The sequence below is a fragment of the Mobula hypostoma genome, chromosome 20 (genome assembly GCF_963921235.1).
Source record: "Mobula hypostoma chromosome 20, sMobHyp1.1, whole genome shotgun sequence".
NCBI lineage: Eukaryota > Metazoa > Chordata > Chondrichthyes > Myliobatiformes > Myliobatidae > Mobula > Mobula hypostoma.
Genome location: NC_086116.1, coordinates 48,897,121 through 48,922,930, shown reverse-complemented (window position 1 = coordinate 48,922,930; position 25,810 = coordinate 48,897,121). Strand labels below are relative to the sequence as shown.

The 25,810-nt window shown below is 38.6% G+C and overlaps 1 protein-coding gene across 3 annotated transcripts in view; it reads left to right on the top strand.

Moving 5' to 3' along the window:
• dnajc2 (DnaJ (Hsp40) homolog, subfamily C, member 2) overlaps positions 1-25,810 on the top strand; it is a 36,315-nt gene that overhangs the window by 10,368 nt on the left and 137 nt on the right. Inside the window, exons 4-16 of one of the 3 annotated variants that reach the window (XM_063072835.1) lie at positions 1,955-2,053; positions 2,275-2,416; positions 3,283-3,363; positions 7,051-7,116; positions 9,382-9,473; positions 11,624-11,745; positions 13,579-13,728; positions 17,002-17,090; positions 21,447-21,516; positions 22,449-22,630; positions 23,599-23,699; positions 23,933-24,043; positions 25,483-25,637. In XM_063072835.1, coding sequence (XP_062928905.1) covers positions 1,955-2,053; positions 2,275-2,416; positions 3,283-3,363; positions 7,051-7,116; positions 9,382-9,473; positions 11,624-11,745; positions 13,579-13,728; positions 17,002-17,090; positions 21,447-21,516; positions 22,449-22,630; positions 23,599-23,699; positions 23,933-24,043; positions 25,483-25,637 — 1,460 coding nt within the window. Of the gene's footprint in view, positions 1-1,954; positions 2,054-2,274; positions 2,417-3,282; positions 3,364-7,050; positions 7,117-9,381; positions 9,474-11,623; positions 11,746-13,578; positions 13,729-17,001; positions 17,091-21,446; positions 21,517-22,448; positions 22,631-22,880; positions 23,014-23,598; positions 23,700-23,932; positions 24,044-25,482; positions 25,755-25,810 lie in introns of those variants that run through there. The other 2 variants (XM_063072834.1, XM_063072836.1) reach the window with 2 other exon arrangements.

Below are 25,810 nucleotides of genomic sequence, written 5' to 3'. Positions count from 1 at the left end.
AAGAACCTGAAGAGTAATTTTTGATGTTTTCTTTACCTGTTATGTTCGAACCAGAAATTATTAGATTCTTATGTAAAAGGAAGCAGGAATATGATGGTAGATCAGTGGTGTTTAATGATAGAGCATGTTTGAGAGTCTGACCAGCCTAATTCTGCTTCTGTTTATGCTCTAGATCAGCTGTGCATTTTGTTTGATGCAATGAAGGGCAATAACATCAAAGATATAAAAGTGTTTGGCTGGAATTTCGTGATGGAGGGAATTAGATTTCTCCCTTATTTGATATCCTGATTTTTTATCTTTATTTTCATTTTGTATTGCAACTTATTGGAAAGGTGAGATAAAATGCCTTAGTATCCTCTACAGGGCACCTCTGATCTGAATGAGTAGAGCATTAGGCATTAACTTTCATGAAGTTAGAGACGGAATAGCACAACTTAAGCAACATCTTTTTGATTTTCTATGATTAATCATTCACCTGCCCCACCCTGCAATTCCTGGAGTATTTGCACATCAATGATGTTAGCCTAACCTCAGCTTCCTCCCACAGGCAGTCAGACTGCTAAATAGCTGCTCCACCTGACTCTGTTTTGGACACTTTTAACTTGCACTGGACACTTATAACTGATTTAACTGACATGTGGCTGTTGTGTTTTACTATTTATTGTTATGTTTATTATTTAGTGATGCGTTTGTTATGTTATGATTGCACTGCCCCTGAGGAACACTGTCTCATTCTGCCCTGCAGAGCTGATGTATGGTTAGAATGACAATAAAGTTTTTTGAATCTTTGAACATCACCTTTTGGGCTACTGTTGTGTATTTTGTGAAGACAATAGCCATTGAAGTTTTCAAAACCTTTTGAGACCTCTATTGGGTGAAAACATAATAATTTGAAAGCTTTTGTGTTTGGAGTAATTCCTCATCATTGTTACTTGTAGCACAGCTTGACTTCATCTGAAGTTGATGAAACACAAACAGTCCAGCTACTACAGTTTCAGCTAAAGACAGTCCAACCACAATGATTTCTACCAATGGGGGACTAATGCATCAACTGAAATCAATGTAATTGATACTTTCACTCGCAGTACTGCTTAGAGGAGCTTCAGGTCAATCAGGCATTGGGCACGTAGATATGGATCCAGGAATCAAACAGCATTGATTCTTCAAAGCTGGAACTTTAAATTTAATCATTGGCATTTATATTCAAACTCAACTATTCTCTTATATTTGTATTGGTGTGTGGGGGGGTGTCATTCCTCTGCTAATAAAAAAAAACTCCAGTTGCTCTCCTGTTCAATCCAAGCACAATGTTTACTGAATGGAAAATGGTGAATATCTTATGTTTTGATAAAAAATATATTCGTTGAAAGTAGTAGGGATATGATGCCAGAAACTTGCAATATGAATGTACCTAGCTGGACATGTACCTTGTTAATTTTTGACAGGTTACAGGGTCACTGATCTATATCTGAAAACCCCTTATTTAAACACATGTAAAGATAGTTTACAATTAAATAATTCAATAAATTATGCAAATACTACTTATAATTATGTCAAAATGTTTATTTTATATGCGGCTGCAGACAAAATGTTAAACCAAGCATTTGCTATCCTTCTAAAAATGCAATTGTGGCTCCTCATGGAATAAATTTATAAAAGCTATTTCTATTTGAATGATGTCTTTTGAAGTTAAAATTTCTGAATCACACTTTTTGAAGCAGCTACAAAATTATTTATACAAATTAGACTGGAAACCAAATTGTACAGAGAGAGAGAGAAAAATAATTCTCATCTGGTGGATGAATTACTGATACCATGGCACCATTTGGGCAAGCCATGAGGGCTTGAATCATTTACGATTCTTAGCACAGTTTCCAAGTTAAACCTTTGAAATGAAATCTGCTCAGAAATGTATTGGACAGAAACAAACTTAAGCCACGCTATTTTCTTTTAGATAAAGCCATGGTATTGAAACATCATCCAGACAAAAGGAAAGCAGCAGGAGAACAAATAGGGGAAGGAGACAATGATTATTTTACATGTATCACAAAAGGTAAGAATTGTACTGGTGTGTGCATTCAAAGTTGTGATTTGTTTTTAAAAATCTTAATCAAATTGTGGGATGGTGGATGGGGGAGAAAACTCAAAATTTGGAGTATAACCTTGATGGAAATTGTTTAAAATGTGATTTAGGTCATCTATTTGGGGAGGTTAACTGATGATCAAAGTCACGTGCGCAATTTAATTCGTCGATAATTTTCTCAAACCCTTTAGCCAATGAAATATTGTCAGATCCTTTGAAACGTCGCGCATTTGACAGCGTAGATCCCACTTTTGACAATACGATTCCTTCCAAAAGTGAAGCAAAAGAGAACTTCATTGAGGTGTTCCAGGCAGCCTTTGAACGGAATGCCAGGTAGGGGGAAAATCTCTATATAGTCCATTGTAGAATGTTTGAAACTTAAATTGAAAGAAAGAATTGAATTCAGCATTAATGTTACTTCTGCAAATTTGGAATTAAATCACAAGGTAAAGTAATTCCACTCAGGTCAAGAACAGTAATGTTTCACCAGAGCATGCTTGAACTGCTACTCTTTGGAATATGCTGTTGTTATTATATTGTAATGGGTTGTCAGGAGTTTTAGATATTGCTTCCAATGCCATGCTAACATGTTAGTAATAACTCATAATTTCCAAACTTTTATTCAGTTGAACAGTCGCGGTTTTTTGTCTTGAATTGGATATAATGAATTTAAAAACTCCACCCCTGACAAATGCATTCCAGTTTGATAAAGCTGACCTACAACAATAATGTCCCACTTGTTCAATCTATTTTCTCACTGTAATGCCTGGTGTTGATCTATTTTGCGTTATTATTGCAACCTACAGTAATTTTTTAACGTCTTTCATTGTTACAAAACGTCAAGTTTCATGACATGTCAGTAATAATAAACCTAATTTTGATTGTTTATAAAGAAAATTGAATAGGTCCAATAAATTTTACTAAATGGCTCATGAATTTGGGTTATCTGCCATTTCAAATCCAGTTTTACCAGACATGGGTTTTTTTTCTCAACTCTGTCCATATTAGACTGAAAGAGGTTTCTGGGATATACTTAAATGTATGTTTCTGGGATATACTTAAATGTATGTTTCTCATTTTGTATTTAGTTTTAACTTTTTGATTGAATTTTACTGAAAACTTTTTTTTCCTTTTGTAAGATTTTATCATGCACTGTTTACTAAACATTTAATTATGAAAAATACACATTTTATTCTTAGGTGGTCTAAAAACAAACATGTTCCAAAGCTGGGCAATTTGAATTCTTCTATTGAAGAAGTTGATGCATTTTATTCATTCTGGTAAGTTTGTTGTTTCCGGTATCTTGTATTTCTGATGCCTTTATCCAGAAAAACGTATTCTATCACGACTTGTATAGCTTCAGATATAAGATTCATTTATTTATCACATATACATCACAATACGGTGAAATGAGTTGTTTACGTTAGCAACCTAAGGATGTGCTGTGGACATCCCGCAAGATCACTACACATTGCAGCGCTAACATCACATGCCCACAATAGTCGGCAGAACAACTCAGCAAGCAACAAAACAAGCCCCTTTTCTCCCTCACACCCAACCACACACAGTCTTTCAACCCCAGGACAGGCCTCAGGTCCTCTAGTCTTCAGCCTTTTGCCATCGAGCTTTGACTTCTGGACTTCTGATCAACCTTTGGGATTTGATCTTCGTATCGACTCCTAGACTAGCCAGTAACAGGGCTCTGAACTCTGAACAACGGGCTGGCTGACTGTCTGTCTCTCGTGCCTTCTGCTTGCATGACATCTGATCCCAGGACTCATTGATCTGGAATAGCCTGACATCCACAGATGTCTGCCTTTAGTCACATATCCATGTCACTGACGATTGAGTGCCAAGACTGTATGTCTAGTCTTAACCCTTTGGATATAATACCTTCATCAAAACTCTTCTTGGCTCCCTAGAAATCCCCACTGGAGATTCCTTCCCAAAGCCTTTGAGCTTTTCCTAAATCATGATGAAGTAATAGCTGCTTCTGTGTGGTGTTTTATAAATGGATCAGCTGTTTGAGTAATGAGTTTGCCTCATTATCATAAGCTGATCATGGTCATAGCATTAAATTATAGTGTAACATTATGAACAATATTCAAAGGATGGCATTTTACATTTACTAACATAATGTGGAAATGGACACAGTCAAGTGACTTCAAAATTGTAGGTTTGATACATATTTTTTACACAAGGACAAGAATAATTTACAGAAATTAAAAATACGCAAGTTTCTATTGTTCCATTGTGCTTTAGCAGTGATCCATCTTAAAAATGTTCACATTTAATACAGGCCATCCTTGGTAACATCAGTTCCAATTTTACAGATGTCCATAAGTCAATTTTGTCCACAAGTCGGAAAATAATAAAATATGATCACATACTTCTGCAATACTGTAATGAATGGCATCAAAAGCACACAGGACTGATAAGACTGACAACGTGCTAAAAGTGGAGAGAGGGAAGAGAATAGTTTTGTACATCAGACTTCTGAATTTTGAGGGGGCTCATTCAGATGTTTGGATGTGTTTTCTGGGCATGGGTCTATATACGGGTGAGAAACTGGATATCACTGTTTTGATTTAAAGCTTATTCCTTCAGTAGATTTAACGTATTATGTAGAACCAGTCATATCCTAAAAAATTGAAAATGCTGGGAATAAGCAACTTTCCCCCTGAATTTTGAGGATATAAAGTAAAACTGACAAAATATTGTAATTATTTCCTTCCTTAGAGAAATGTACATCTTAATTGTAACGCTTGTATGATAATTTTTCAGATTCTGAAATATTGTTTTTCCATTGGTTTGAACTGTGCTTAAGAGTTAAGATTCCAGTTTTTTGCATTTTCCTTCCTAATGCCATTTGAAAAAACTTTCTCTATGATGTATTGCACTAGTCAATATGGTCTGTAGCATACTTGTCTATCAGTAACAAATCATTTTTCAAGCAGCACCTAGTATGCAACATGGCTGATGGTTCATTGCGATTTCACGGGCTATTCTCCTGACCTGGTGTGAGACTTGGGGTCCTCTGCTGATTAGTTTGCTACTAAAAGATTACACAGCATCAGCGTTTTTCAGAGAAGAATATCATCCTGATTGATTCCTCTTCTGGGATTTTGTTGTGTGCAGACTGACTTCTTGACTTGTCTGTGTGATAAGTAATACAAAAAACTGTACAATGTTTTTGGATGTCCTGAGGATGTATACCTTATTATTGGAGTACAAATGCAAGTACCAGTCTGCTTACTCAGTGAAGGACACACCTGCTTTAGAGTGTATGCACTGAATTCAGCAAACTAAAAAATGATTGCAGGGTGGCCAGGACTGGGAACTCGAGGTTCTGTTGGTCCTCATTCCGAGACAATAAGCAAAAAGGGAAAGAGTGGGGTAATGTTAATCAAGGAACATAATAGTACAGTGGTGCATACTGATACAGACGTAATTGATCTGCTTACAAAGTGCGATTTACGTGTAAAGAGTATGAGGGGAAAGACGTGTGAGAGAGTAATCTATAGGTCTCCAAGGTGTTACATCTTCATAGGACACAGTATAAATGGAGACCTGCCAAAGAAAGGGAACTGCGATTACTTCATGTGATTTTAACCTGCATATTGAACAAATTGATTTAGGAATGGTACTGTGGAAGAGGAATTTATAAAGTGCATCTTGGATTGTCTTTCAGAGCAATATGATACAGTCCTTAGTTGGGAACAGACTATTTTAGATTTGGTCGTATGTAATGAGATAGGATTAATCGTGTAGGCAAGGAGCCCTGAGGGAGTTGTGATCACAGCTTGGGAAAGTTACAGATAAAATTTGAGGATGGAGCCTTCTAGTTGAAAAACAGAGTCTTCAAATGAAGTGCAATTTCAGAATATGAAGTTGCAGAGGATGGACTGGGAAAATAAGCCAAAGGAAAGGTCAAAGATGTACAATGATGGTAGATCATTTTAACCAATAAATCACCCGTCTTCATAGTGGAGGACTTTGCCAATGTTTCAACAATACCAGATGGACTAACTTCAAATAGAAGGGAAGAGCTTGTAATAATAAGTGTTGGAAAAGCTCATGGCCTCTATCCAGGGGTACTAAAAGAAGTGGCTGCAGAGGCAGGAGAGAAGCTGGTTGGTTTCTGAAAAATAAGTTATAGGAGGGTACTGATAGATTGGAAAATGGCAAAGATAACTCCTTTGCTCAAAAAAGGTGGTAGACATGAAATAGGAAATCATAGGGCAGTTGATTAGATGATGGAGTCTATAATAAAGGAAGAAATAGTTAAAGAAACCTAATGCAATCAAACTAAATCAATGTCATTTTATTCAGGGAAAATCGTGTTCAATAATTTTGCTGGAGATTTTTGAGGATGCTTCTCAAGGAGGTACTGAGCACATCCTTGAATCTTTTCCTGAGTCTGTCTGGTAATCTCTTCCAGGACAGAGCGTAGAATATTGTTCTAGCCACAAGTGTGCCAGGTGAAATTTTGACATTGTTGTAGAAACATAGAAACACAGAAAATAGGTGCAGGAGTAGGCCATTCGGCCCTTCGAGCCTGCACCGCCATTTAGTATGATCATGGCTAATCATCCAACTCACAACCCTGTACCAGCCTTCACCCCCCCCCCCATACCCCCGATCCCTTTAACCACAAGGGCCATATCTAACTCCCTCTTAAATATAGCCAATGAACTGGCCTCAACTGTTTCCTGTGGCAGAGAATTCCACAGATTCACCACTCTCTGTGTGAAGAAGTTTTTCCTAATCTCGGTCCTAAAAGACTTCCCCTTTATCCTCAAACTGTGACCTCAAACTTGTCATTGGTAATTGGGCATGTAGTTATAAGTTTGAAACACCTGAGATACAGAGGTTTGATTTTTGACATCTGGCAATTAACTAATTCTGTGAGAATTTGGTTTATGTTTTCTCTGTGTCATTCATTGTCAATTTTAAATTTTCTTTAGGTATAACTTTGACTCCTGGCGGGAATTTTCTTACTTAGACGAAGAAGAGAAAGAAAAAGCTGAGTGGTATGTAATCTTTAATTCATCTTTTAGTTTGTCAATATTTTTCAAGCCTTTGACCCATTTTAGTAAAAATGCATGCAAACTTTCTATTAGGCAGATCTAATCGTTCACTGAGACTGTCTTTTTGAGTTATGTATCCAAAGTTGCTGTTGCCTCTATAATTAACCCCGCTATATCCTCATTACACTTCCCCTCCACAATCATAAACAGGCCACCATTCTAATTGCATTTCTGACTGTCTTTTCCCCTGTCCTCAATTATTGGGTAAGGTCAGTTGTTATGGTTTCTAATGAGAAATTTTCTGCTGAATTAGGGATCAAAGCAGAGGGCAAAATATGAAGCGTATTAATATTTCAGTTGCGTTTGAAAAAGGATTAATCAGGAACAGTTTTAGTACTTGAAATCTGAAGAAAGGACTGATACATCTGTTAAATATTTGTGTTAGTATTTATGATAGTGAAAGAGCTGCGGAATTCTTCTCATTATAATACACATTAACAAAGTAAAACAATGAAGAAAATCGTCTGCTGCAAAAGTGATGGTCATTGAGAGGCAAGTACTTCACTTACCTGGCTATTAATTGAAATAGTGTAACCAGAGTAGATACCCTAATTGCCAGAATTTTGATTTGGAAACCAGTTCTTTTAGATACTAAAATTGCATACTTATTTTACTGTCTTAGAAAAGTGAGGAGGGGTGGGAAAAGTTTGTCTATTGTATTCCAGTTAACACCTGTTACCTGTTGGGAGAGTTTAATAAGAGTAGAAGGACTGTAAACATCGCATATTTTTGGAGCAAGCCAGCAAATGTATGTAAAATAGCAAACTATTTTGAGAAAGCTGACTTTTTATTTTCGTCAAGAGGTGATAAATTAGTGGTGGGCTGGGTGGTGTCAGTGGATGTTATTTACATGGTTTTCAGAGGGCATTTTGAGAAAATGTATCTGTGGGGCTGTTAACTAAACTTAATGGTCATGGAATTATTGACGTAGCTTGGAATATGCCGGAATGACAGGATAAAATGGTGAGTGGCAACAGTTGCACTGATGTGACAAACAGAATCACATAGTGATCTGTGTTGAAGTTTCCTACCATTCATATTTTCAGTAATGACTTAGTGCAATGGAGAAAATGCAATTTTAGTTATGACACAGACATCGATGGTGTGTCAGATAATCAACCACTTGCTTTTGTACATGTCTCATTTTCCCCCTCCCCCTCAAATGTAGACATTCTTGGCTTGCCCCTCAAATTCAGCATTTTGCTCTGTGTTTTGAGCAAGACTCTCATTTGGGCTGCAGGTCTTTAGTACCACAGTTTACATGTTGACTGTTCCTCATACCCAAGAAAGAGTGTCTATGCAGTGTGGATTACTAGACTGATTCTCAGAATCCAGTGAGGAGAGATTGAGAACTTAAGGAAACTCTATTTAAAAGATGACGTGATGTCTCCTGAGGCCCAGTGTTTATCTTTTAACCAGTACCACAAAAAGGAGCTATTGTATTGATGTAAGTGGAATCTTCTCGTGTGCAGATTAACTGTGACATTCATGTGCACCTTCAGTGATTGAGTTTCAAAACAAATGTCTGCATACCACATAAGCAACCATGTCTATCTATCTCTCTCTCTCTCCTTTCTTTCACACAATCAAGTATTATTGAATTTCTCCCTCCACTTCTCTGGACACACCCTCGACTACCCTTATGTCCATGTCACTTATAATTAGGTCTGTTCTCACAGCTACCTTTGGTTGTAATCCCTCTCTCTCATATCATTTACCAATAATTGCTTTTGTCTTCACACTGCTTTCTCTATCACTAGTGGATTACAGTTGGTTCTCAAAACCTCTGCAGTAGTGCTGACACCCCTCACTCAACACTAACCATTTCTTCTGTTCTCCTGACCTACAATTATCTACTCAATCATGTTAACTTTTTCTTTATTTTCTAGTAAAAAATCAGACCATTAAATACTGCTTCCTTACCTCGCTGTTTATTGCTTCAGGTGTCTTAGAACACCTGTGTGCTAAAAGCTTTCAAATTTGCCATATTAATAGTTGCTACTTCTGTTCCATTTTTAATTTTTTTTTAGTTCGGCTTCATTAATCTAATGACCCTGGTCTGCCATAGTGAGAGTTGCACATAAGGCTAATTCACAGATTGGACCATTTCATCATAATCGAACATGACCTGGAAATCTATACTAAGCCTCTTCAGGATAGAGGATCAATAATCTAGTTCTAATACTACTGATTTCTTTTCCACTGCAGCCGAGATGAGAGGAAGTGGATTGAGAAGCAGAACCGAGCAGCTCGGGCACAGAGGAAGAAAGAAGAAATGAATAGAATAAGGACCTTAGTTGGTAAGTTTTATATTTGATCTACAAATCAACAATTCCCTCTGCAACTGGATCTGGACTTCCTCGCTGGGAGACCACAGTGTGTGCAGATTGGAAATAACATCTCTTCACTGACAATTAACACTAACCAGCCTCAAGGATGCTGCTTAGCTCACCGCACTACTCTCTCTCCATCCACGCACAGATCATACGCCATCTGTAAATTTGCCGGCAGTACAACTATTGTTGTCAGAATTTCAGATATTGACAAGGAGGCAGGCAGGAGTGAGATAGATCAGCTGGTTGAATGGTGTCACAACAACAATCTTGCACTCGTCGTCAGTAGGACCAAGAAATTGATTCTAGGCTTCAGGAAGGGGAAGTCAAGGGAACACACAGCAGTCTTTGGGGGATCAAATGTGGAAAGGGTGAGCAGTTTCAAGTTCCTTGGCGTCAGCATCTCAGGATCTATCCTGGGCCCAATGTGCTGATGCAATTAGAAATAAGGCACGGCAGTGGCTATATTTCATTAGGAATTTAAGGAGAACCAAAGACACTTGCAAGTTTCTACAGATGTACCATCGAGACAGGTTGCATCACTGTCTGGTACGGAAGGGCCACTGCACAGGATCAGAAAAGCAGTACAAAATTGTAAACTCAGCCAGCTTCTTCATGGCCACTAGCCTCCCCTGCATCCAAGACACCTTCAAAAAAGGATGCCTCAAAAAGGTGCCATCCATCAAAAACGGCCCACATCACCCAGGACATGCCCTCTTCTCATTGCTACCATTAAGGAGGAGGTACAGGAGCTTGAAGACACGCACTCAACAATGCAGGAACGGCTTTTTCCCCTCTGCCATCAGATTTCTAAACGGACAATGAGCCCATGAACACTGCCTCAGTATTTTTTTCCAACATATTTTTGCACTACTGATTTAATTTTCTTTTCTTTTATATATTTATTTTTGTAACTTATATTTTTTTTATTATGTATTACATTGTACTGCTGTTGCAAAACAACAAATTTCAAGACTATTGCCGGTGATATTAAACCTGATTCTGATTCTGAGAATTGGCTATAAAGGTCTGAGAAGCACTTTGCCACACTCTTGAAATAAAATTTAGTGAAAGAAATCCCAGATGTGTATTAAAATAAGCTGGTTCTAAAGATATTTTTCACTGTCACACTGAGTTAGGAAGTTTATTTTTTAGGAATAAAGTTTTATAATTTAGGAAATGTATGAACATTAGGACTGTGCCAGCATGATACGTTTTGAAATGAAGTGATTGAAATGCTGGTTCTGTGGACACCAAGGAACCAGTGCTCACAATGACTGATAACTGGGGATACAGGCCTGCGGAGATCACTCAACTATCCAGTTGGCCGGGGCCCGGTGGAGACTAGAGGCCGGCGGCAGAGCAATCAGAACAATGACTCCAGCCAATATAAACGCAAACACTCGGGCAGAAACAATTATGCACTGATGATGTCACCTCAACTGGTGATGAAACGCTTGTGACCTAACCTCCGGGCTTGGTGATCAACCCTCCAAACAGTGAGATACTTGGTTTTATGAGAGTTCAGAACATCTGGATTTTAGCACTGCTGGTACTTGCATGCAGTATGGAGAGCGTATTCTGTTGTTGATGGTTCTTTCTTTAATATGAGGCATTAAGTGGCTTGCTCAACAAAAAACTGGGAATGCTATTATCTTGGTTAACAACCTTCCAACTGGTGGCAGCCAAAACGTTTGAGTTGACCATTGAGCCTCAGCTGTGATGTTTCTACTATGATTTAAAAATCAGAAATATCTTCTAATATGATAATATCCTCTTCCTTTTAATCAACAGAAGCATTACACTTGTGACTTTAAAGTGTACAGTTATCAGAGTGGCTGCCAATAGAAAGTCCTGTCATTATTTCTATTGCTGCAAGCTGCATAACATATTAGAACCATCGTTAGTTATGAACTGTTAGTGTGTGCATCTTCATTTGACTCTGCCCAGTGCTCTTTCATTTAAATAATAATTTATAGGGTTTACTTAATTCTTGTCATTGGTGTATTTAAATCTTATGACTGTTGGTCTATAGATCTATCACACAGATGTACAACAATGTATGAAAGTGTAAAGTATCAAAGCCCAAGACATTAATGTGGTGATTTATTTTACAGATACTGCATACAATTGTGATCCTAGAATTAAGAAGTTTAAAGAAGAAGAAAAGGCAAGGAAAGAAGCAGAAAAGAAGGCAAAGGCTGAAGCAAAAAGAAAAGAGCAAGAAGAAAAAGAGAAAGTAAGGACAAAACTCAGGATGTTTGTTTGTTAGTTAGCCAAGGCCAGACCACTATTCCTGCCTATTTCTGTGCCTTATAGGGAATTATTAAAAACATGCTTTCAGAAGATCACTATCATTATCCAACCTTTCAAACCAGTCTGGAAATATTTTCTTCATACAACTACTGTGTAGCACTAACCTCTGGTTGCACGCCTAGTATAAATAATATGAAAGGTTGAATTTATAATCTGTCACATACTCCATGACGGGAATAAAGAACCAGCAGAGATGGAAAACACTTTGGAGTCCAGTATTGCTATAAACTACTAATATTTATTCGTAACTACGCAATATAAATGTAGATAAATCAAACAGGTTAGCAATGATTATATATAAAAGTAAGTGTGGAATATATATGAAAAACCAAGCTTCTATAAGTCTAGGGGTAAAAAGATACAATCTTACGATGTTGAGTAAAGTTCAGTTCAGTTCGTGGTATGTAGTTGAGTAGTGGTGGAGAGAGAGTGAGTTGAGTCTTCAGGTGAGCTGATGCCGTCGATCTTCTTGTCATCCTCCGAAATCCTTTACAAGTCACCGACTGTGACTGGAATCAGGGGGACCGGTTTTCCCGTGGTGGAGCTATCACCCCGGCAAGGGTGGACACATAGTCAACTCCCCACCAGTCAACCCCTTCTTCACCGCTGGAACAGCAATTTGGATCGATCCGCCTGGTCGATCCTCCAAAACCCACTTTCTCTGCGGGCACAACAATGCTCATTCGGTGTCCAGGTCATGTGTCTGAGGTCTGTATCATCTGACCTCCTATTTATTTCACCAGGCCTGAGCATCACCTGTCATTCAAAGAGTCCCTCCCTCCTTTGTCTGCGAAGAAATGCAAGCAGGCAACAAGTCCTTGAAAGTAACATCAACAATGTCCTGTTGCTCATCATAGCAACCTTCGAGCTGCTCAGTTTTTATCTCCAAAGTTAACTCCCGTGTCAGTCCAACCGTCAATCTTGGTCTCTCTCTCCTTTCCAAACAAACCATCAATGATAAATGTCTCTCTCTGTCTCTCTTCAAACGGTTAATAGGGGCACTCCTGGATCCCCTCACAAATCAAGTGGGACTTTTTTAAATGAGTTATTACACACTGGGACATACCCTTTAATCCATCAAGTCTAGGCTGATCATCAAGTACCCATTTGCAGGAATCCTACATTAATCCTTTATTCTCCCCACGTCCCCCCCTCAACAACCCCCAGATTCTATCTCTCACATTCTCGAAGCAATGTACAATGGCCACCCAAGTTCCTTTGGCCAGCCCGTGGTGTAGTGGCATTGGCACTGGACTCTGAGGAGGATGGTCCTGGGTTTGAATCTGGCCGGCTCCTTGCACGCTTTCCATCCATGCTGGGTTGAGCGTTGAGCTAGCAACTTGACCTCGTTTATATAAAAAAAAGAGACAAAAATTGCTAAAGGAACAGCCAGGTTGCCACCCGATGTGCCACAAGGTGCAGAGAGAAGTAACTGCCCAAGTTTGTTACCTGCACTTGTTTGGTATGTGCACCTTGGGAAACCAACAAAGACACAAGGAGAATGTACAAGTTGCACAGGTTTCTTCTCTGCTGTGCAATAATATTTAAATATTTTAAGTTATTATTATCCTATAAAATGATCAAATTGTTTATTTGGAATAATATAATTAAGATTTAATTTTGCGTATTTTTGAGCTGTTTAATTTAGAACTCTGTATTGTGATATTTTACAGCAGTAACTTTTAATCATCCAAACGTCTTAGATTTATTTTAACCTATGTTTTACAAAGCAATTGAAAATACTTTGTTTAAATAGCAAAAACAGGCTGAATTGGAAATTGTTCGATTAGCCAAAGAAAAAGAAGAGGAAGAAGCCAGACAGCAGGCACTACAATTGAAGAAGGAAAAAGAAATACAGAAGAAAGCAATTAAGAAAGAAAGGCAAAAGCTGCGTACAGTCTGTAAGGTGTGATGAAATGTCTTTTTAATAGCCTGGGTGCTCATTTCTGGAGATTAATGAATTGAAATTTTGAGGTTCGATTGAATGATTTTCTGGCATAAATTTTAGCAATTGAGTTACTTTCCCGGGAGTAACCAACAACCATAGCTTTCTCAATTGGTGACCATGAAAACAATTTAATTTTTTGATATAACTGGTGTCTTGATAAACTTAGTTGGATAACCTCATGCAATTGTTCCTGCAATCAACAGGAGCAGACTTAAGATTGGCATGTACGTTATTCAATGCCCTTTGAAGTGCAAAGAACAGTAACTACATCGAGTTAACAGCAAATTTTATTTCTTTGGCTATTGTCTTCCATCCTAAAGAATAGTTGTTCAATTTGATGTAGCGATCAGAAAATTTGTTTAACATAGTTGGACCTTGTCTGCTACCATTCATGCTCTCTTTTAGGAAAAGAATGAACAAATTGCTAGCCTTTCTGTTTGCTCACAAAACCTTCAGTGATTTAACTATGCTAATTCCTTCAACAAGAATTATTCTAATCCTTAGGATGTTTCTGTTGACTTTAGGCAATTTATTTAGCAGACTGTAGATGGCGATTTTTAATCATTTTGCCCTAGTTTACTATTTTGGCCTTTTGGGCATTTGTACATTCTTCTTGCAAGTTTTTATGTCCCTTATTCTCCAGATGTTGGTGTCAGTTGTAATATGGTGAATCAGTTACTAGTGTGTATGAGATACCTCTTAAACTTAGGTTTGCTTATCTCTGCCTCCAAAGATGAAACCTTGTTAGATCCCACAACAATGTAGCAATGCCTAAATAATCTATTTTAGTGATATTTCTTAACCCAGCTGTATATTATGTGATCTTTCAGATACAGTTTAATGACTTATTGGAAAATGTACCTCCAGTAATACTAAATTGTGGTAAAGAAGGCAAGACAGTGGCTATGCTTTATTAGGAGTTTGAAGAGATTTGGCACGTCAACAAATACACTCAGAAACTTCTATGGTTGTACTGTGGAGAGCATTCTGACAGGCTGCATCTCTGGTACGGAGGGGCTACTGCACAGGACCGAAAGAAGCTGCAGAAGGTTGTAAATCTAGTCAGCTCCATCTTGGGCACTATCCTACAAAGTACCCAGGGCATCTTTAGGGAGCAGTGTCTGAGAAAGGCAGAGTCCATTATTAAGGACCTTCAGCACCCAGGGCATGCCCTTTTCTCACTGTTACCATCAGGTAGGAGTTACAGAAGCTTGAAGGCACACACTCAGTGATTCAGGAACAGCTTCTTCCCCTCTGCCATCCGATTCCTAAATGGACATTGAAGCTTTGGACACTACCTCACTTTTTTTAATATACAGTATTTCTGTTTTGCACATTTTTAAAATCTATTCAATATACACAATTGATTTGTTTATTTATTATTATTTTCTCTCTCTCTCTCTCTCCCTCTCCCCTCTCCCTCTCCCTCTCCCTCTCCCTCTCCCTCTCCCTCTCCCTCTCCCTCTCCCTCTCCCTCTCCCTCTCCCTCTCCCTCTCCCTCTCCCTCTCCCTCTCCCTCTCCCTCTCCCTCTCCCTCTCCCTCTCCCTCTCCCTCTCCCTCTCCCTCTCCCTCTCCCTCTCCCTCTCCCTCTCCCTCTCCCTCTCCCTCTCCCTCTCCCTCTCCCTCTCCCTCTCCCTCTCCCTCTCCCTCTCCCTCTCCCTCTCCCTCTCCCTCTCCCTCTCCCTCTCCCTCTCCCTCTCCCTCTCTCTCTCTCTCTCTCTCTCTCTCTCTCTCAGATTATGTATTGCATTCAACTGCTGCTGCTAAGTTAACAAATTTCATGTCACATGCCAGTGATAATAAACCTGATTCTGATCTCATTACAACATTTGCAATATTATCCACTTCCAACCCTACGTCATTAGTCTATTACAAAAAATCATATCTACTTCCTCTACCACGTACTTACAGCTGGTCCATTCTTTGTGTCTTTCCCACAAATTCTCTTTGCTTCTCTGAAAAAGTAGCATTCTTAAAAAATAAACTTCAACAAAGTCTTCTACCATGCTTTCTGACCGCTCATCATCTTTCTTGTGTCTTTTCGTTATTTAGATTGGTTGAAGTGGGTTTAGAGAAGTCTTTTGCTTACAATTCTGTCTTATCATTTTGGTAAGAGTTGTCTCATTCTAAAATTGTTGAGTCCCACCTTTCTTTCCACTCTTCTGTCAAGTCACCAGAGTTCAATATCTGTTCATCATAAATGTGTCCACATTTTGTTGCCAATGTCATTTTGTCCCCTTTTAATTTATTGCCCCACTCTCACCTTGATTAGTTAACCTCAAAAACTAAGCCCAATTTCTTTAATCCTTGAAATTGGTGTAAAATTAATAATTAATCTTGTTTTTCCTATCTGTACAGTTTCAAAACCAATGATTGCCTTTCTGTAATTAGATGACTAGACATGCACACTAGACCCTGTGGTATATTGGTTGATAGAATTAAGTTAATTAGCTATATTTCATATCAATTTACAGCAACTTAATCCATTTTGGCTACTCACTCACAGTTATATTCTGATCCCAGATGCCAATTTACAACAACAATATGGCAGTGGATTAGAACAGCTCAGTCTATGCAGAGTAATTACTGACTCTTTCTTTACTTCTCATCCTTTTGAGATCTTTTCCCTGACATTAACCATTAAAAGGTAAACTTGTGACATTAATCATTTACAGCCATCAGACTGAAAACAACCAAAATTAAAGCCTATATGAAAGTCAACTTTAGTAAGATTGAAATATTATATAAAAAAGGCAATGTCTTTGACCTACAGGTTATTTCATCACTTTTGCTATCTTTCACCCTATTTTCTACTGCTTTCTCTTTTGGAGATGTTGCCTTGAATTAGTGCAACATTCCAAGTGTCATCAGACCTAGCTGTCCTGCCTGAGAGATTGATCTGTATTGGCAGCTTAGAAACGTCACCTAGAACAGAATTTCTGTGTATATTTGTGTTCCAGCACACAATATTTCCATTTGACTTGTCCTTGCAAGAAAAAAGTGATTAAGAGCAACCAAAGCATCTTCAGTACAGTGTTGGCCAACCTCTAGTAGCAGAGACTAAAACTTGGACTTCCCTTATAAAAAGGTAGTCAATAGACTTGACCTCTACATATTCTGTATGGTGCATGAGGATTTTATAAGATCAGTGCAAGTGGATTCTGAGGTCATTGTCATCACTGCTTTCTAGTCACATTACTGTACAGTGATTCACTTTTCCTTTTTAAAAGAATTGGAACTACTTTACGGATAATCAAGCTGAAAATGTGAAAATGATGGAGGATGTGGAGAAACTCTGTGACCGACTTGAATTAGTGAGGTAAATATCTCAGTTTCTTATCTGATTCATGCCTTATGTGGTTTATACTAGATGAAGATTTACTTTTATTTAAAAAAAAATTCATATCTGTGCTCTGGGTCTTAATAGGGTATCCTTTTGATAAATAGCGGATGATCATGGATCAGTACTTGGAGCTATGATATTGTGGCCATTACAGAGACTTGGATGGCTCAGGGGCAGGAATGGTTACTTCGAGTGCCAGGCTTTAGATGTTTCAGAAAGGACAGGGAGGGAGGCAAAAGAGGTGGGGGCGTGGCACTGTTAATCAGAGATAGGGTCACGACTGCAGAAAAGGAGGAAGACTTGGAGGAATTGTCTACGGAGTCTCTGTGGGTGGAAGTTAGGAATGGGAAGGGGTCAATAACTCTACTGGGTGTTTTTTATAGACCACCCAATAGTAACAGGGACATCGAGGAGCAGATAGGGAGACAGATTCTGGAAAGGTGTAATAATAATGGGGTTGTCGTGGTGAGAGATTTTAATTACCCAAATATCGATTGGCATGTTCCTAGAGCGAGGGGTTAGATGGGGTGGAGTTTGTTAGGTGTGTTCAAGGAGGTTTCTTGAGACAATATGTAGATAAACCTACAAGAGGAGAGGCTGTACTTGATCTGGTATTGGGAAATGAACCTGGTCAGGTGTCAGATCTCTCAGTGGGAGAGCATTTTGGAGATAGTGATCACAATTCTATCTCCTTTACCATAGCATTGCAGAGGGATAGGAACAGATAAGTTAGGAAAGCATTTAATTGGAGTAAGGGGAAATATGAGGCTATCAGGCGGGAACTTGGAAGCATAAATTGGGAACAGATGCTCTCAGGGAAATGTACAGAAGAAATGTGGCAAATGTTCTGGGGATGTTTGCGTGGAGTTCTGCATAGGTACGTTCCAGTGAGACACGGAAAGGATGGTAGGGTACAGGAACTGTGGTGTCCAAAGGCTGTTGTAAATCTGGTCAAGGAGAGAAGAAGAGCTTATGAAAGGTTCAAAAAACTAGGTAATGATAGAGAGCTAGAAGATTATAAGGCTAGCAGGAAGGAGCTTAAGAAAGAAGTTAGGAGATCCAGAAGGGGCCATGAGAAGGGCTTGGCGGACAGGATTAAGGAAAACCCCAAGGCATTCTACAAGTATGTGAAGAGCAAGAGGATAAGACGTGAGAGAATAGGGCCAATCAAGTGTCACAGTGCAAAAATGTGTATGGAACCAGAGGAGACAGCAGAGGTACTTAATGAATACTTTGCTTCAGTATTCACTATGGAAAAGGATCTTGGCGATTGTAGGGATGACTTACAGCGGACTGAAAAGCTTGAGCATGTAGATATTAAGAAAGAGGATGTGCTGGAGCTTTTGGAAAGCATCAAGTTGGATAAGTCACTGAGACCGGACGAGATGTACTCCAGGCTACTCTGGGAGGTGAGGGAGGAGATTGTTGAGCCTCTGGCAATGATCTTTGTATCGTCAATGGGGACGGGAGAGGTTCCGGAGGATTGGAGGGTTGTGGATGTTCCATTATTCAAGAAAGGGAGTAGAGATAGCCCAAGAAATTATAGACCAGTGAGTCTTATTTCAGTGGTTGGTAAGTTGATGGAAAAGATCCTGAGAGGCAGGATTTATGAACATTTGGAGAGGCATAATATGATTAGGAATAGTCATTGTGAAAGGCAGGTCGTGTCTGATGAGCCTGATTGAATTTTTTGAGGATGTGATTGATGAAGGTAGAGCCGTAGATGTAGTGTATATAGATTTCAGCAAGGCATTTGACGAGGTACCCCATGCAAAGCTTATTGAAAAGGTAAGGAGGCATGGGATCCAAGGGGATATTGCTTTGTGGATCCAGAACTGGCTTGCCCACAGAAGGCAAAAAGCGGTTGTAGATGGGTCATATTCTGCATGGAGGTCGGTGACCAGTGGTGTACCTCAGGGATCTGTTCTGGGACCCCTTACTCTTTGTAATTTTTATAAAAGACCTGGATGAAGAAATGGAGGGTTGGGTTAGTAAATTTGCTGATGACACAAAGGTTGGAGGTGTTGTGGATAATGTGAAGGGCTGTCAGAGGTTACAGCGGGACATTGATAGGGTGGAAAAACTGGGCTGAGAAGTGACAGACGGAGTTCAACCCAGATAAATGTGAGGTGGGTTCATTTTGGTAGGTCAAATATGATGGCAGAATATAGTATTAATGGTAAGACTCTTGGCAGTGTGGAGGATCAGAAGGATCTTGAGGTCCGAGTCCATAGGACACTCAAAGCTGCTGTGCAGGTTGACTCTGTGGTTAAGAAGGCATACGATGCATTGGCCTTCATCAGTCGTGGGTTTGAGTTTAGGAGCCGTGAGGTAATGTTGCAGCTATATAGGACCCCGGTCAGACCCCACTTGGAGTACTGTGCTCAGTTCTGATTGCCTCACTACAGGAAGGATGTGGAAACCATAGAAAGGGTGCAGAGGAGATTTACAAGGATGTTGCCTGGATTGGGGAGCATGCCTTATGAAAACAGGTTGAGTGAACTCGGCCTTTTCGCCTTGGAGTGATGGAGGATGAGAGGTGACCTGATAGAGGTGTATAAGATGTTGAGAGGCATTGATCGTGTGGATAATCAGAGGCTTCTTCCCAGGGCTGAAATGGCTAGCACAAGAGGGCACAGTTTTAAGGTGCTTGGAAGTAGGTACAGAGGAGATGTTGGGGTAAGTTTTTTTTACGCAGAGAGTGGTGAGTGCGTGGAATGGGCTGCCGGCAATAGTGATGGAGGCAGATATAATAGGGTCTTTTAAGAGACTCCTGGACAGGTACATGGAGCTCAGAAAAATAGAGGACTATGAGTAACCCTAGGTAATTTCTAAGGTAAGGACTTGTTCGGCACAGCATTGTGGGCCAAAGGGCCTGTGTTGTGCTGTAGGTTTTCTATGTTTCTTTAGCATTGTTTCTTCTCTTTTCCCTTCCCCCTCCATTATTTCTAAAATAAATATAAACTACAAATAAAAAATAATGATATTGAAACTGAGTTTTATGTCCCAAAGTCCATAATCTTATATGGAACATGGAGACTATGACTTCGCAGCAACTGAATTAGCAAGCTGCAAAGCATTTAAATGAAAGCAAAAGAATTTAATAGAATTGCTTTGAGAGGAGGCATGTGTAGAAAACTTCAGTTATGAGGTATATGCAAGCAAGCTTTATCTGCCAAAATTTGGTGAGACTCGAAATAGAAGTCATAGATTAAGAACGAAGGGTGAAATATTTAAGAGTGCATGTGGTGAAAATGTGGAACGAGTTGCCAGTGGAAGTGGTGGATGCAAGTTCAATTTCAACATTTAAGAGAAATTGGATAAATACATGGATGGGGAAGGATATGGAAGGCTATGGTTTGTTGCTGCCTGATCTGTATTGTTTGTGCAGTCCCCCCCTTCTAAACTTCATAGATATTTTGCCTACATCTATATCCTTTCCCCTTTAACACCTTTTTTGAAATCAATTTCTTAGCCAAGCTTTAAAAGCTTTCTTCTTTTGCTTGGAGTTGAATTTGATTTCATCTCTATATGGAGAATAATGATGTATCTTAAATGTTACATTACTGCAAATTTACTTTTTTTTTGAAGAAAGCAATCTTGCGTGGTCCTATTACCTCTATAAGGTAATGCCATGGACTTGTCAAACAAAGACAGTCAAACTAATGTTTAGTACAACTTGGTTTTATGTAATTTCCAATAATTCCAGTTGATTCACTGTTCTAGCTCTGCACTTGTTACATTTAATTACACAACTCGTGGCTTGGGCCATGTGAGATGAGCTGGTCAGGCTCCTTGGGTGGTAGACAGTTCTTCCTTCTGTGAAGGTTGTTCCCAGTGTTGTTGCTACTGATATTGATGTACCCTACCCAGGACAGTCATCTGAAAGTACACAAGGTACATTTTTTACACTTTCCATCCTTAATTTTAGTGACCTGGGCTCCCACTGAGATTGAATAACCCTCTGCTGTCTTACATTCAGCAGTGGCTGTCTGGTTCTACTTTTTAGTACTGGGTTGGAGGGGTCACATAAAGTTGATCTCTATTTTTAGAGTTCACATGAAGTGATTTCTTTTTCCATCATGGCCTGTGGTTTAAGTGTTAGCCGCACAGCACTTATTTCTCATAAATTGTTATATAGCACGTACATAAAATTTTAAATTGTGGATTGAAACTGAGTACATGCCAACTTTGGTTTGTTATATTTCAGTTACTGTGTTATTTTTGCCTAAATGCACATTGATGCATTGTTATGTTTTAACAATAGTATAAGGAATGCAGATATTAGGATCTACTTTCCCAGCTTCAATGTTCTGTTTTCCTTTCTCCTAGCCTACAAACCTTAAATGAAGTACTTGCATCAAGTACAAGGGATGAAGGCCAAGTTGAAATTCAGAAACGGGTATGCTGTAAAATGTTGTGGTAATGCAAGAAAGACCAATCTTTTGTTGACACATGATCTGCAAATGGGTTGCTTTAGTGTCCTTGAGACTAAATTGACACTAAAATATTATGCGATGTGGCACATTCTAGTCTGAATTCATATTGGTGTGTTTATTTTATTTACTTGCGTTCGTGCCTCGACTGTCACCATAGTCATTGCCTCCTTGGATGCAGGTCATCAGATCCTGGAGACTTATTGCCCTTCAGTCACACTAATTTCTACAGTACTAGTTTTTTTTATTCACAGTTGATTTCTTTGAGCTTTACATTAACTTTTGATCTTTATTTTTTCATTATTTCCTGTTTCTTTTCTGTGAGGACACACAAAGTATTTGTTTGAATTTCTTTGCTGGTACTTCTTCGTTTCCCAATGTAATTTACCTTGCCTCAGTAAAAAGCACACACATTAACATAAGTGATCTACGTATCTCGTTTATTTTTAATCAATTAACTTACACAATCTACTTTCCTTTCCATCAGCACTGTCTGGAACCTCTTGTTTTATTGGGGCTCTTGCTTTTCTTTAATATTAGATCAAAGGGGAAGGCTTAAAATGATACCATCCTTAAATTCTCTTGAGAGCTATCAATGATCCCACTTTTCCTATCCCTCACCATTCTTCCACTTGCTGCTTTGTGTGACTTCTCATGACAAAAATTGTTTATAATTTCCATCAAATGAAATGAACAAGAGGCAATGATATGCTTGTAGCGGTATGGGTTATTTTCAAGTACAGTGCTTTTTCTTTGTTCACTTTATCTACATGAACATGACATCTCCCCTTTAAAAGCCAGTTTCCTTAAAGATGCACGGAGATAGCTGAAAAATGGATATATATAAGTTGATCCCTGGCACTTGAGTGTTGTTCTAATTTTAACTTTCTATTGGAAGATCCAAGAGGTGAATGCACAATTAGCAAAAGAAAAGGAGGAAGCAGAGGCACGCATGCGGCAGGCTACAAAAAGCTCAGATCATGTTGCAGGTTGTGGAGGAGGGAGCAAAGCCTGGCTTGAGGATGACTTGCAGCTCCTGATAAAGGGTGTAAATATCTTCCCTGCTGGAACTAATGCAAGGTAATACCTGGAAACTATTTGTAACTTATGTAATATTGCATCTTGTTGGGTGTGGCACTGGCAAAAACGAAAATATAAGTACTTTTGAGACAGTTAAATTGCTTTTGATAGCATTAATATCTGGTTGTAAAATTTCAAGTTAAAGGAAAAAATCCTAAGCAACGTGTTTCTTTCTCACATTTCTTACATGTGGGTCGCGTCCTTGGGGGTGCTACTTGTTGGGTGGTGACCACAAATTCTCCTTTGGCAGCAGTATAAGATTAACAGATATACAAAAAATATGGAATGCAAGTAGGTTGATTCATTTGACCTTCATTGTTTTCTTTTCCACTTCTCTACATCTCAGTTTCTATTCTGAACAGTATTAATAAGCATTACAGCTCTAACTATTCTGAGTCAAGGGGCCTATTTGTTTTTCTTCTGGTTATTTTCCCACTTAATTTTCTCCAATTGAATTTAGTCTTTTTTTTGCAAAGGTAGTAGCAATTCTCTAAAGACTTAATCAAATGTCCCTTTCCAGAAAGAGTAAGTGGGCATTGTCATGCCAATGTGTGTTGCATTTCAGTCAGACTCATAGGGTAAACTGTGTGCTGGAAACACCAAGTCAAGCAACATCTGTGGAAAGAGAATGTTCGACATTCCAACAGTGGTTTGACCTGAAACTTTAATTGTTTTCACATGCTGCCTGACCTGCGGAGACTTTCCAGCATTTAGTTCAGGTTACTAGTATCACTGGTTTTGGATTGTTGTTACTCTTAACTACAGTCTTATTAAAGCAAAGATTAAATGTTTAGGTTGGGTTACTTCATCAAAAATGTCCCAATTGGATAAGTGGATATTCACATACCTTTATCAAGTTTTTACTTCATTCCATTTAAAGAAAACACAAACAACAATTACCTTTAATGTTTTAATATCCAAATGTAGTAAATAATTCACAGTTACATCAAACTGCACATTCTTTTTAGGTGGGAAGTAATTGCTAACTTTATCAATTCACATTCAACAAGTGGAATTAAAAGAACAGCCAAGGATGTAATCCACAAAGCCAAGAATTTACAAAAACTTGGTAAGTGCTGAAGCTTTTATTTAATCCTCACTTTGTGAACTGGATTGAGGTGGTTATTTTGAAGTATAACTTAAAAATCTACTTATATACTTTCACATAAATGACACCATTTATTAATTGTCCACAGAAAATACTCAGATCATTTTTATATTCTTTAAAATTGGCTGTTTAGATTTCTTATTCAAACTATTTTCAGAAAATGTTAGTTTTTAATCATTCTATTTGTTCCACAGATCCTCAACAAAAAGATGAAATAAACAAGAAGGCATTTGAAAAATTCAATAAGGAACACAGTACGGCAGCCGCAACAGTAGATAAGGCAATTCCTTCAGAAAGATTTGAGGGTAAAAAAATTAACACTTAATTTGTTGTTCATACTTGAGCATTTATTCAGATCTGTTCTCGCTACTAGTATTCAAGAGATGAATATATTCAGGGGAAAAGAGGGAAAAGTGTATAGATTGGGTTGACACAAACGGAACTTGACACTGTCATTCATGAACATTTTTTTTTTATTTAAAATTGTTTTACTCCCCCAGAGCTGATGTTTTACAAATCCTACCGGTCCGCATATGGAATTTAAAAAATTATTTTTGCAAATGTTGAAAACTTGTATTTTATGAAAATTAACTTCATATGTTTTCAAAGATTTGAACCATAGAATTTGTAGTGTTGTCATTGTTTCTGTTTTGCCTGTCAATTTCCATATCATTATATCCATTCCACCTTGCTGATTGTAATTCTGGGCACCACTATTATTTAACTGCATTCAGTCCCTTGCTGTTTCTGAAATTTCTCTTAGCTCAGTGGACTGGCATCACACCTGTGAAACATAATTCATTTGTCTGGAAAAGGTGCTACCTTAGTACAAAGAAGTTTCCACTAAAGCAAAATAAACTAATGCACTGCAGAGCAAAGAAGAAAAGAACAGCAGTTGTTCATAGTACTGCTACTATGTCGATTCAGGCCTAAGGGACCGGCGTCGGGCACGATGACGGACTCTCCACTTCTCCCTCATCAGTGTGTTCAGTTCATCTACATTAGCCGTTCTGCTCTCTTCTAGGAGCGTATTGACCATAGTCTTGGGAGGGCGCCCAGGGTTCATCCTCCCATGCTTGGGCTCCCATATGATGACTAGGCTGGCAGGTAGCTCGGGGTGGCGTAGACAGTGCCCCGCTAGTTGCAGTCTTCTCGCCTCGATTTTAGTGGTGAGCATCGGTAGGTCATCATAGCTCGACGTTCGTCATGTGCTTTTGCCAACTCACGTCAAAAGTTCATAGTAATGACAGCAAAATTTGTACAAGTACAGTATATAAACACTAACATTAGACACCTTGTGGCATTCAGTATGGGAGAAACTTGGGCTAATTGGCATGACCCATGTTTCTGTTGGTCACCATAAAATCCGTGCCTCATGAGGTACAGGTTGTCCTGATTTCTTAAAAAAAATCAACTAGCTTTAATATTTTTTAAATGTGTTAGTGATAAGATCTTTTAACCAAAAAATAAAGTTTCAAACATTCAGTGATTGGCTGGGACTGGGATTTGGACTTATGTTGCAATTTTCTTTCAACTGTAGCTTTTTAACCAAGGAATGGCCATTGTCATTCTTACTGCTGACACATCTAGCATGTTGTCCTGGGATCAAGTATTATGTGTGCAGCCAGCTGTTATATTTAAAGAATTAATTTAAAATTCAAATTTCACAAAAAGTATTGCAGAAGTTCATAAGATAATTTGCATTTGAGGTTTTATATTTAACATTCACTTTGCTTCCTTGTAGTGCCTGGTTGTGAAATTAACCCTTGGACAGCAGAAGAACAGAAGCTTTTGGAACAGGCACTGAAGACATATCCAGTTAACACACCTGAACGATGGGAGAAAATAGCAGCTACTGTTCCGGGAAGAACCAAGAAAGATTGCATGAAGAGATACAAGGTAAATAAATATTTCTCAGATCTGGAGTGTTACAGCAGCCAGAATAAACTATATATAATGAAATATAAATCAGTTCATATCTACAAACTTTTGGAACATGTATAGCTATAGGATTTTGTACTTTGGCTGATTTCAACATGCTGTCCTGCATTGTGAATTCTTTTTTTTTAATA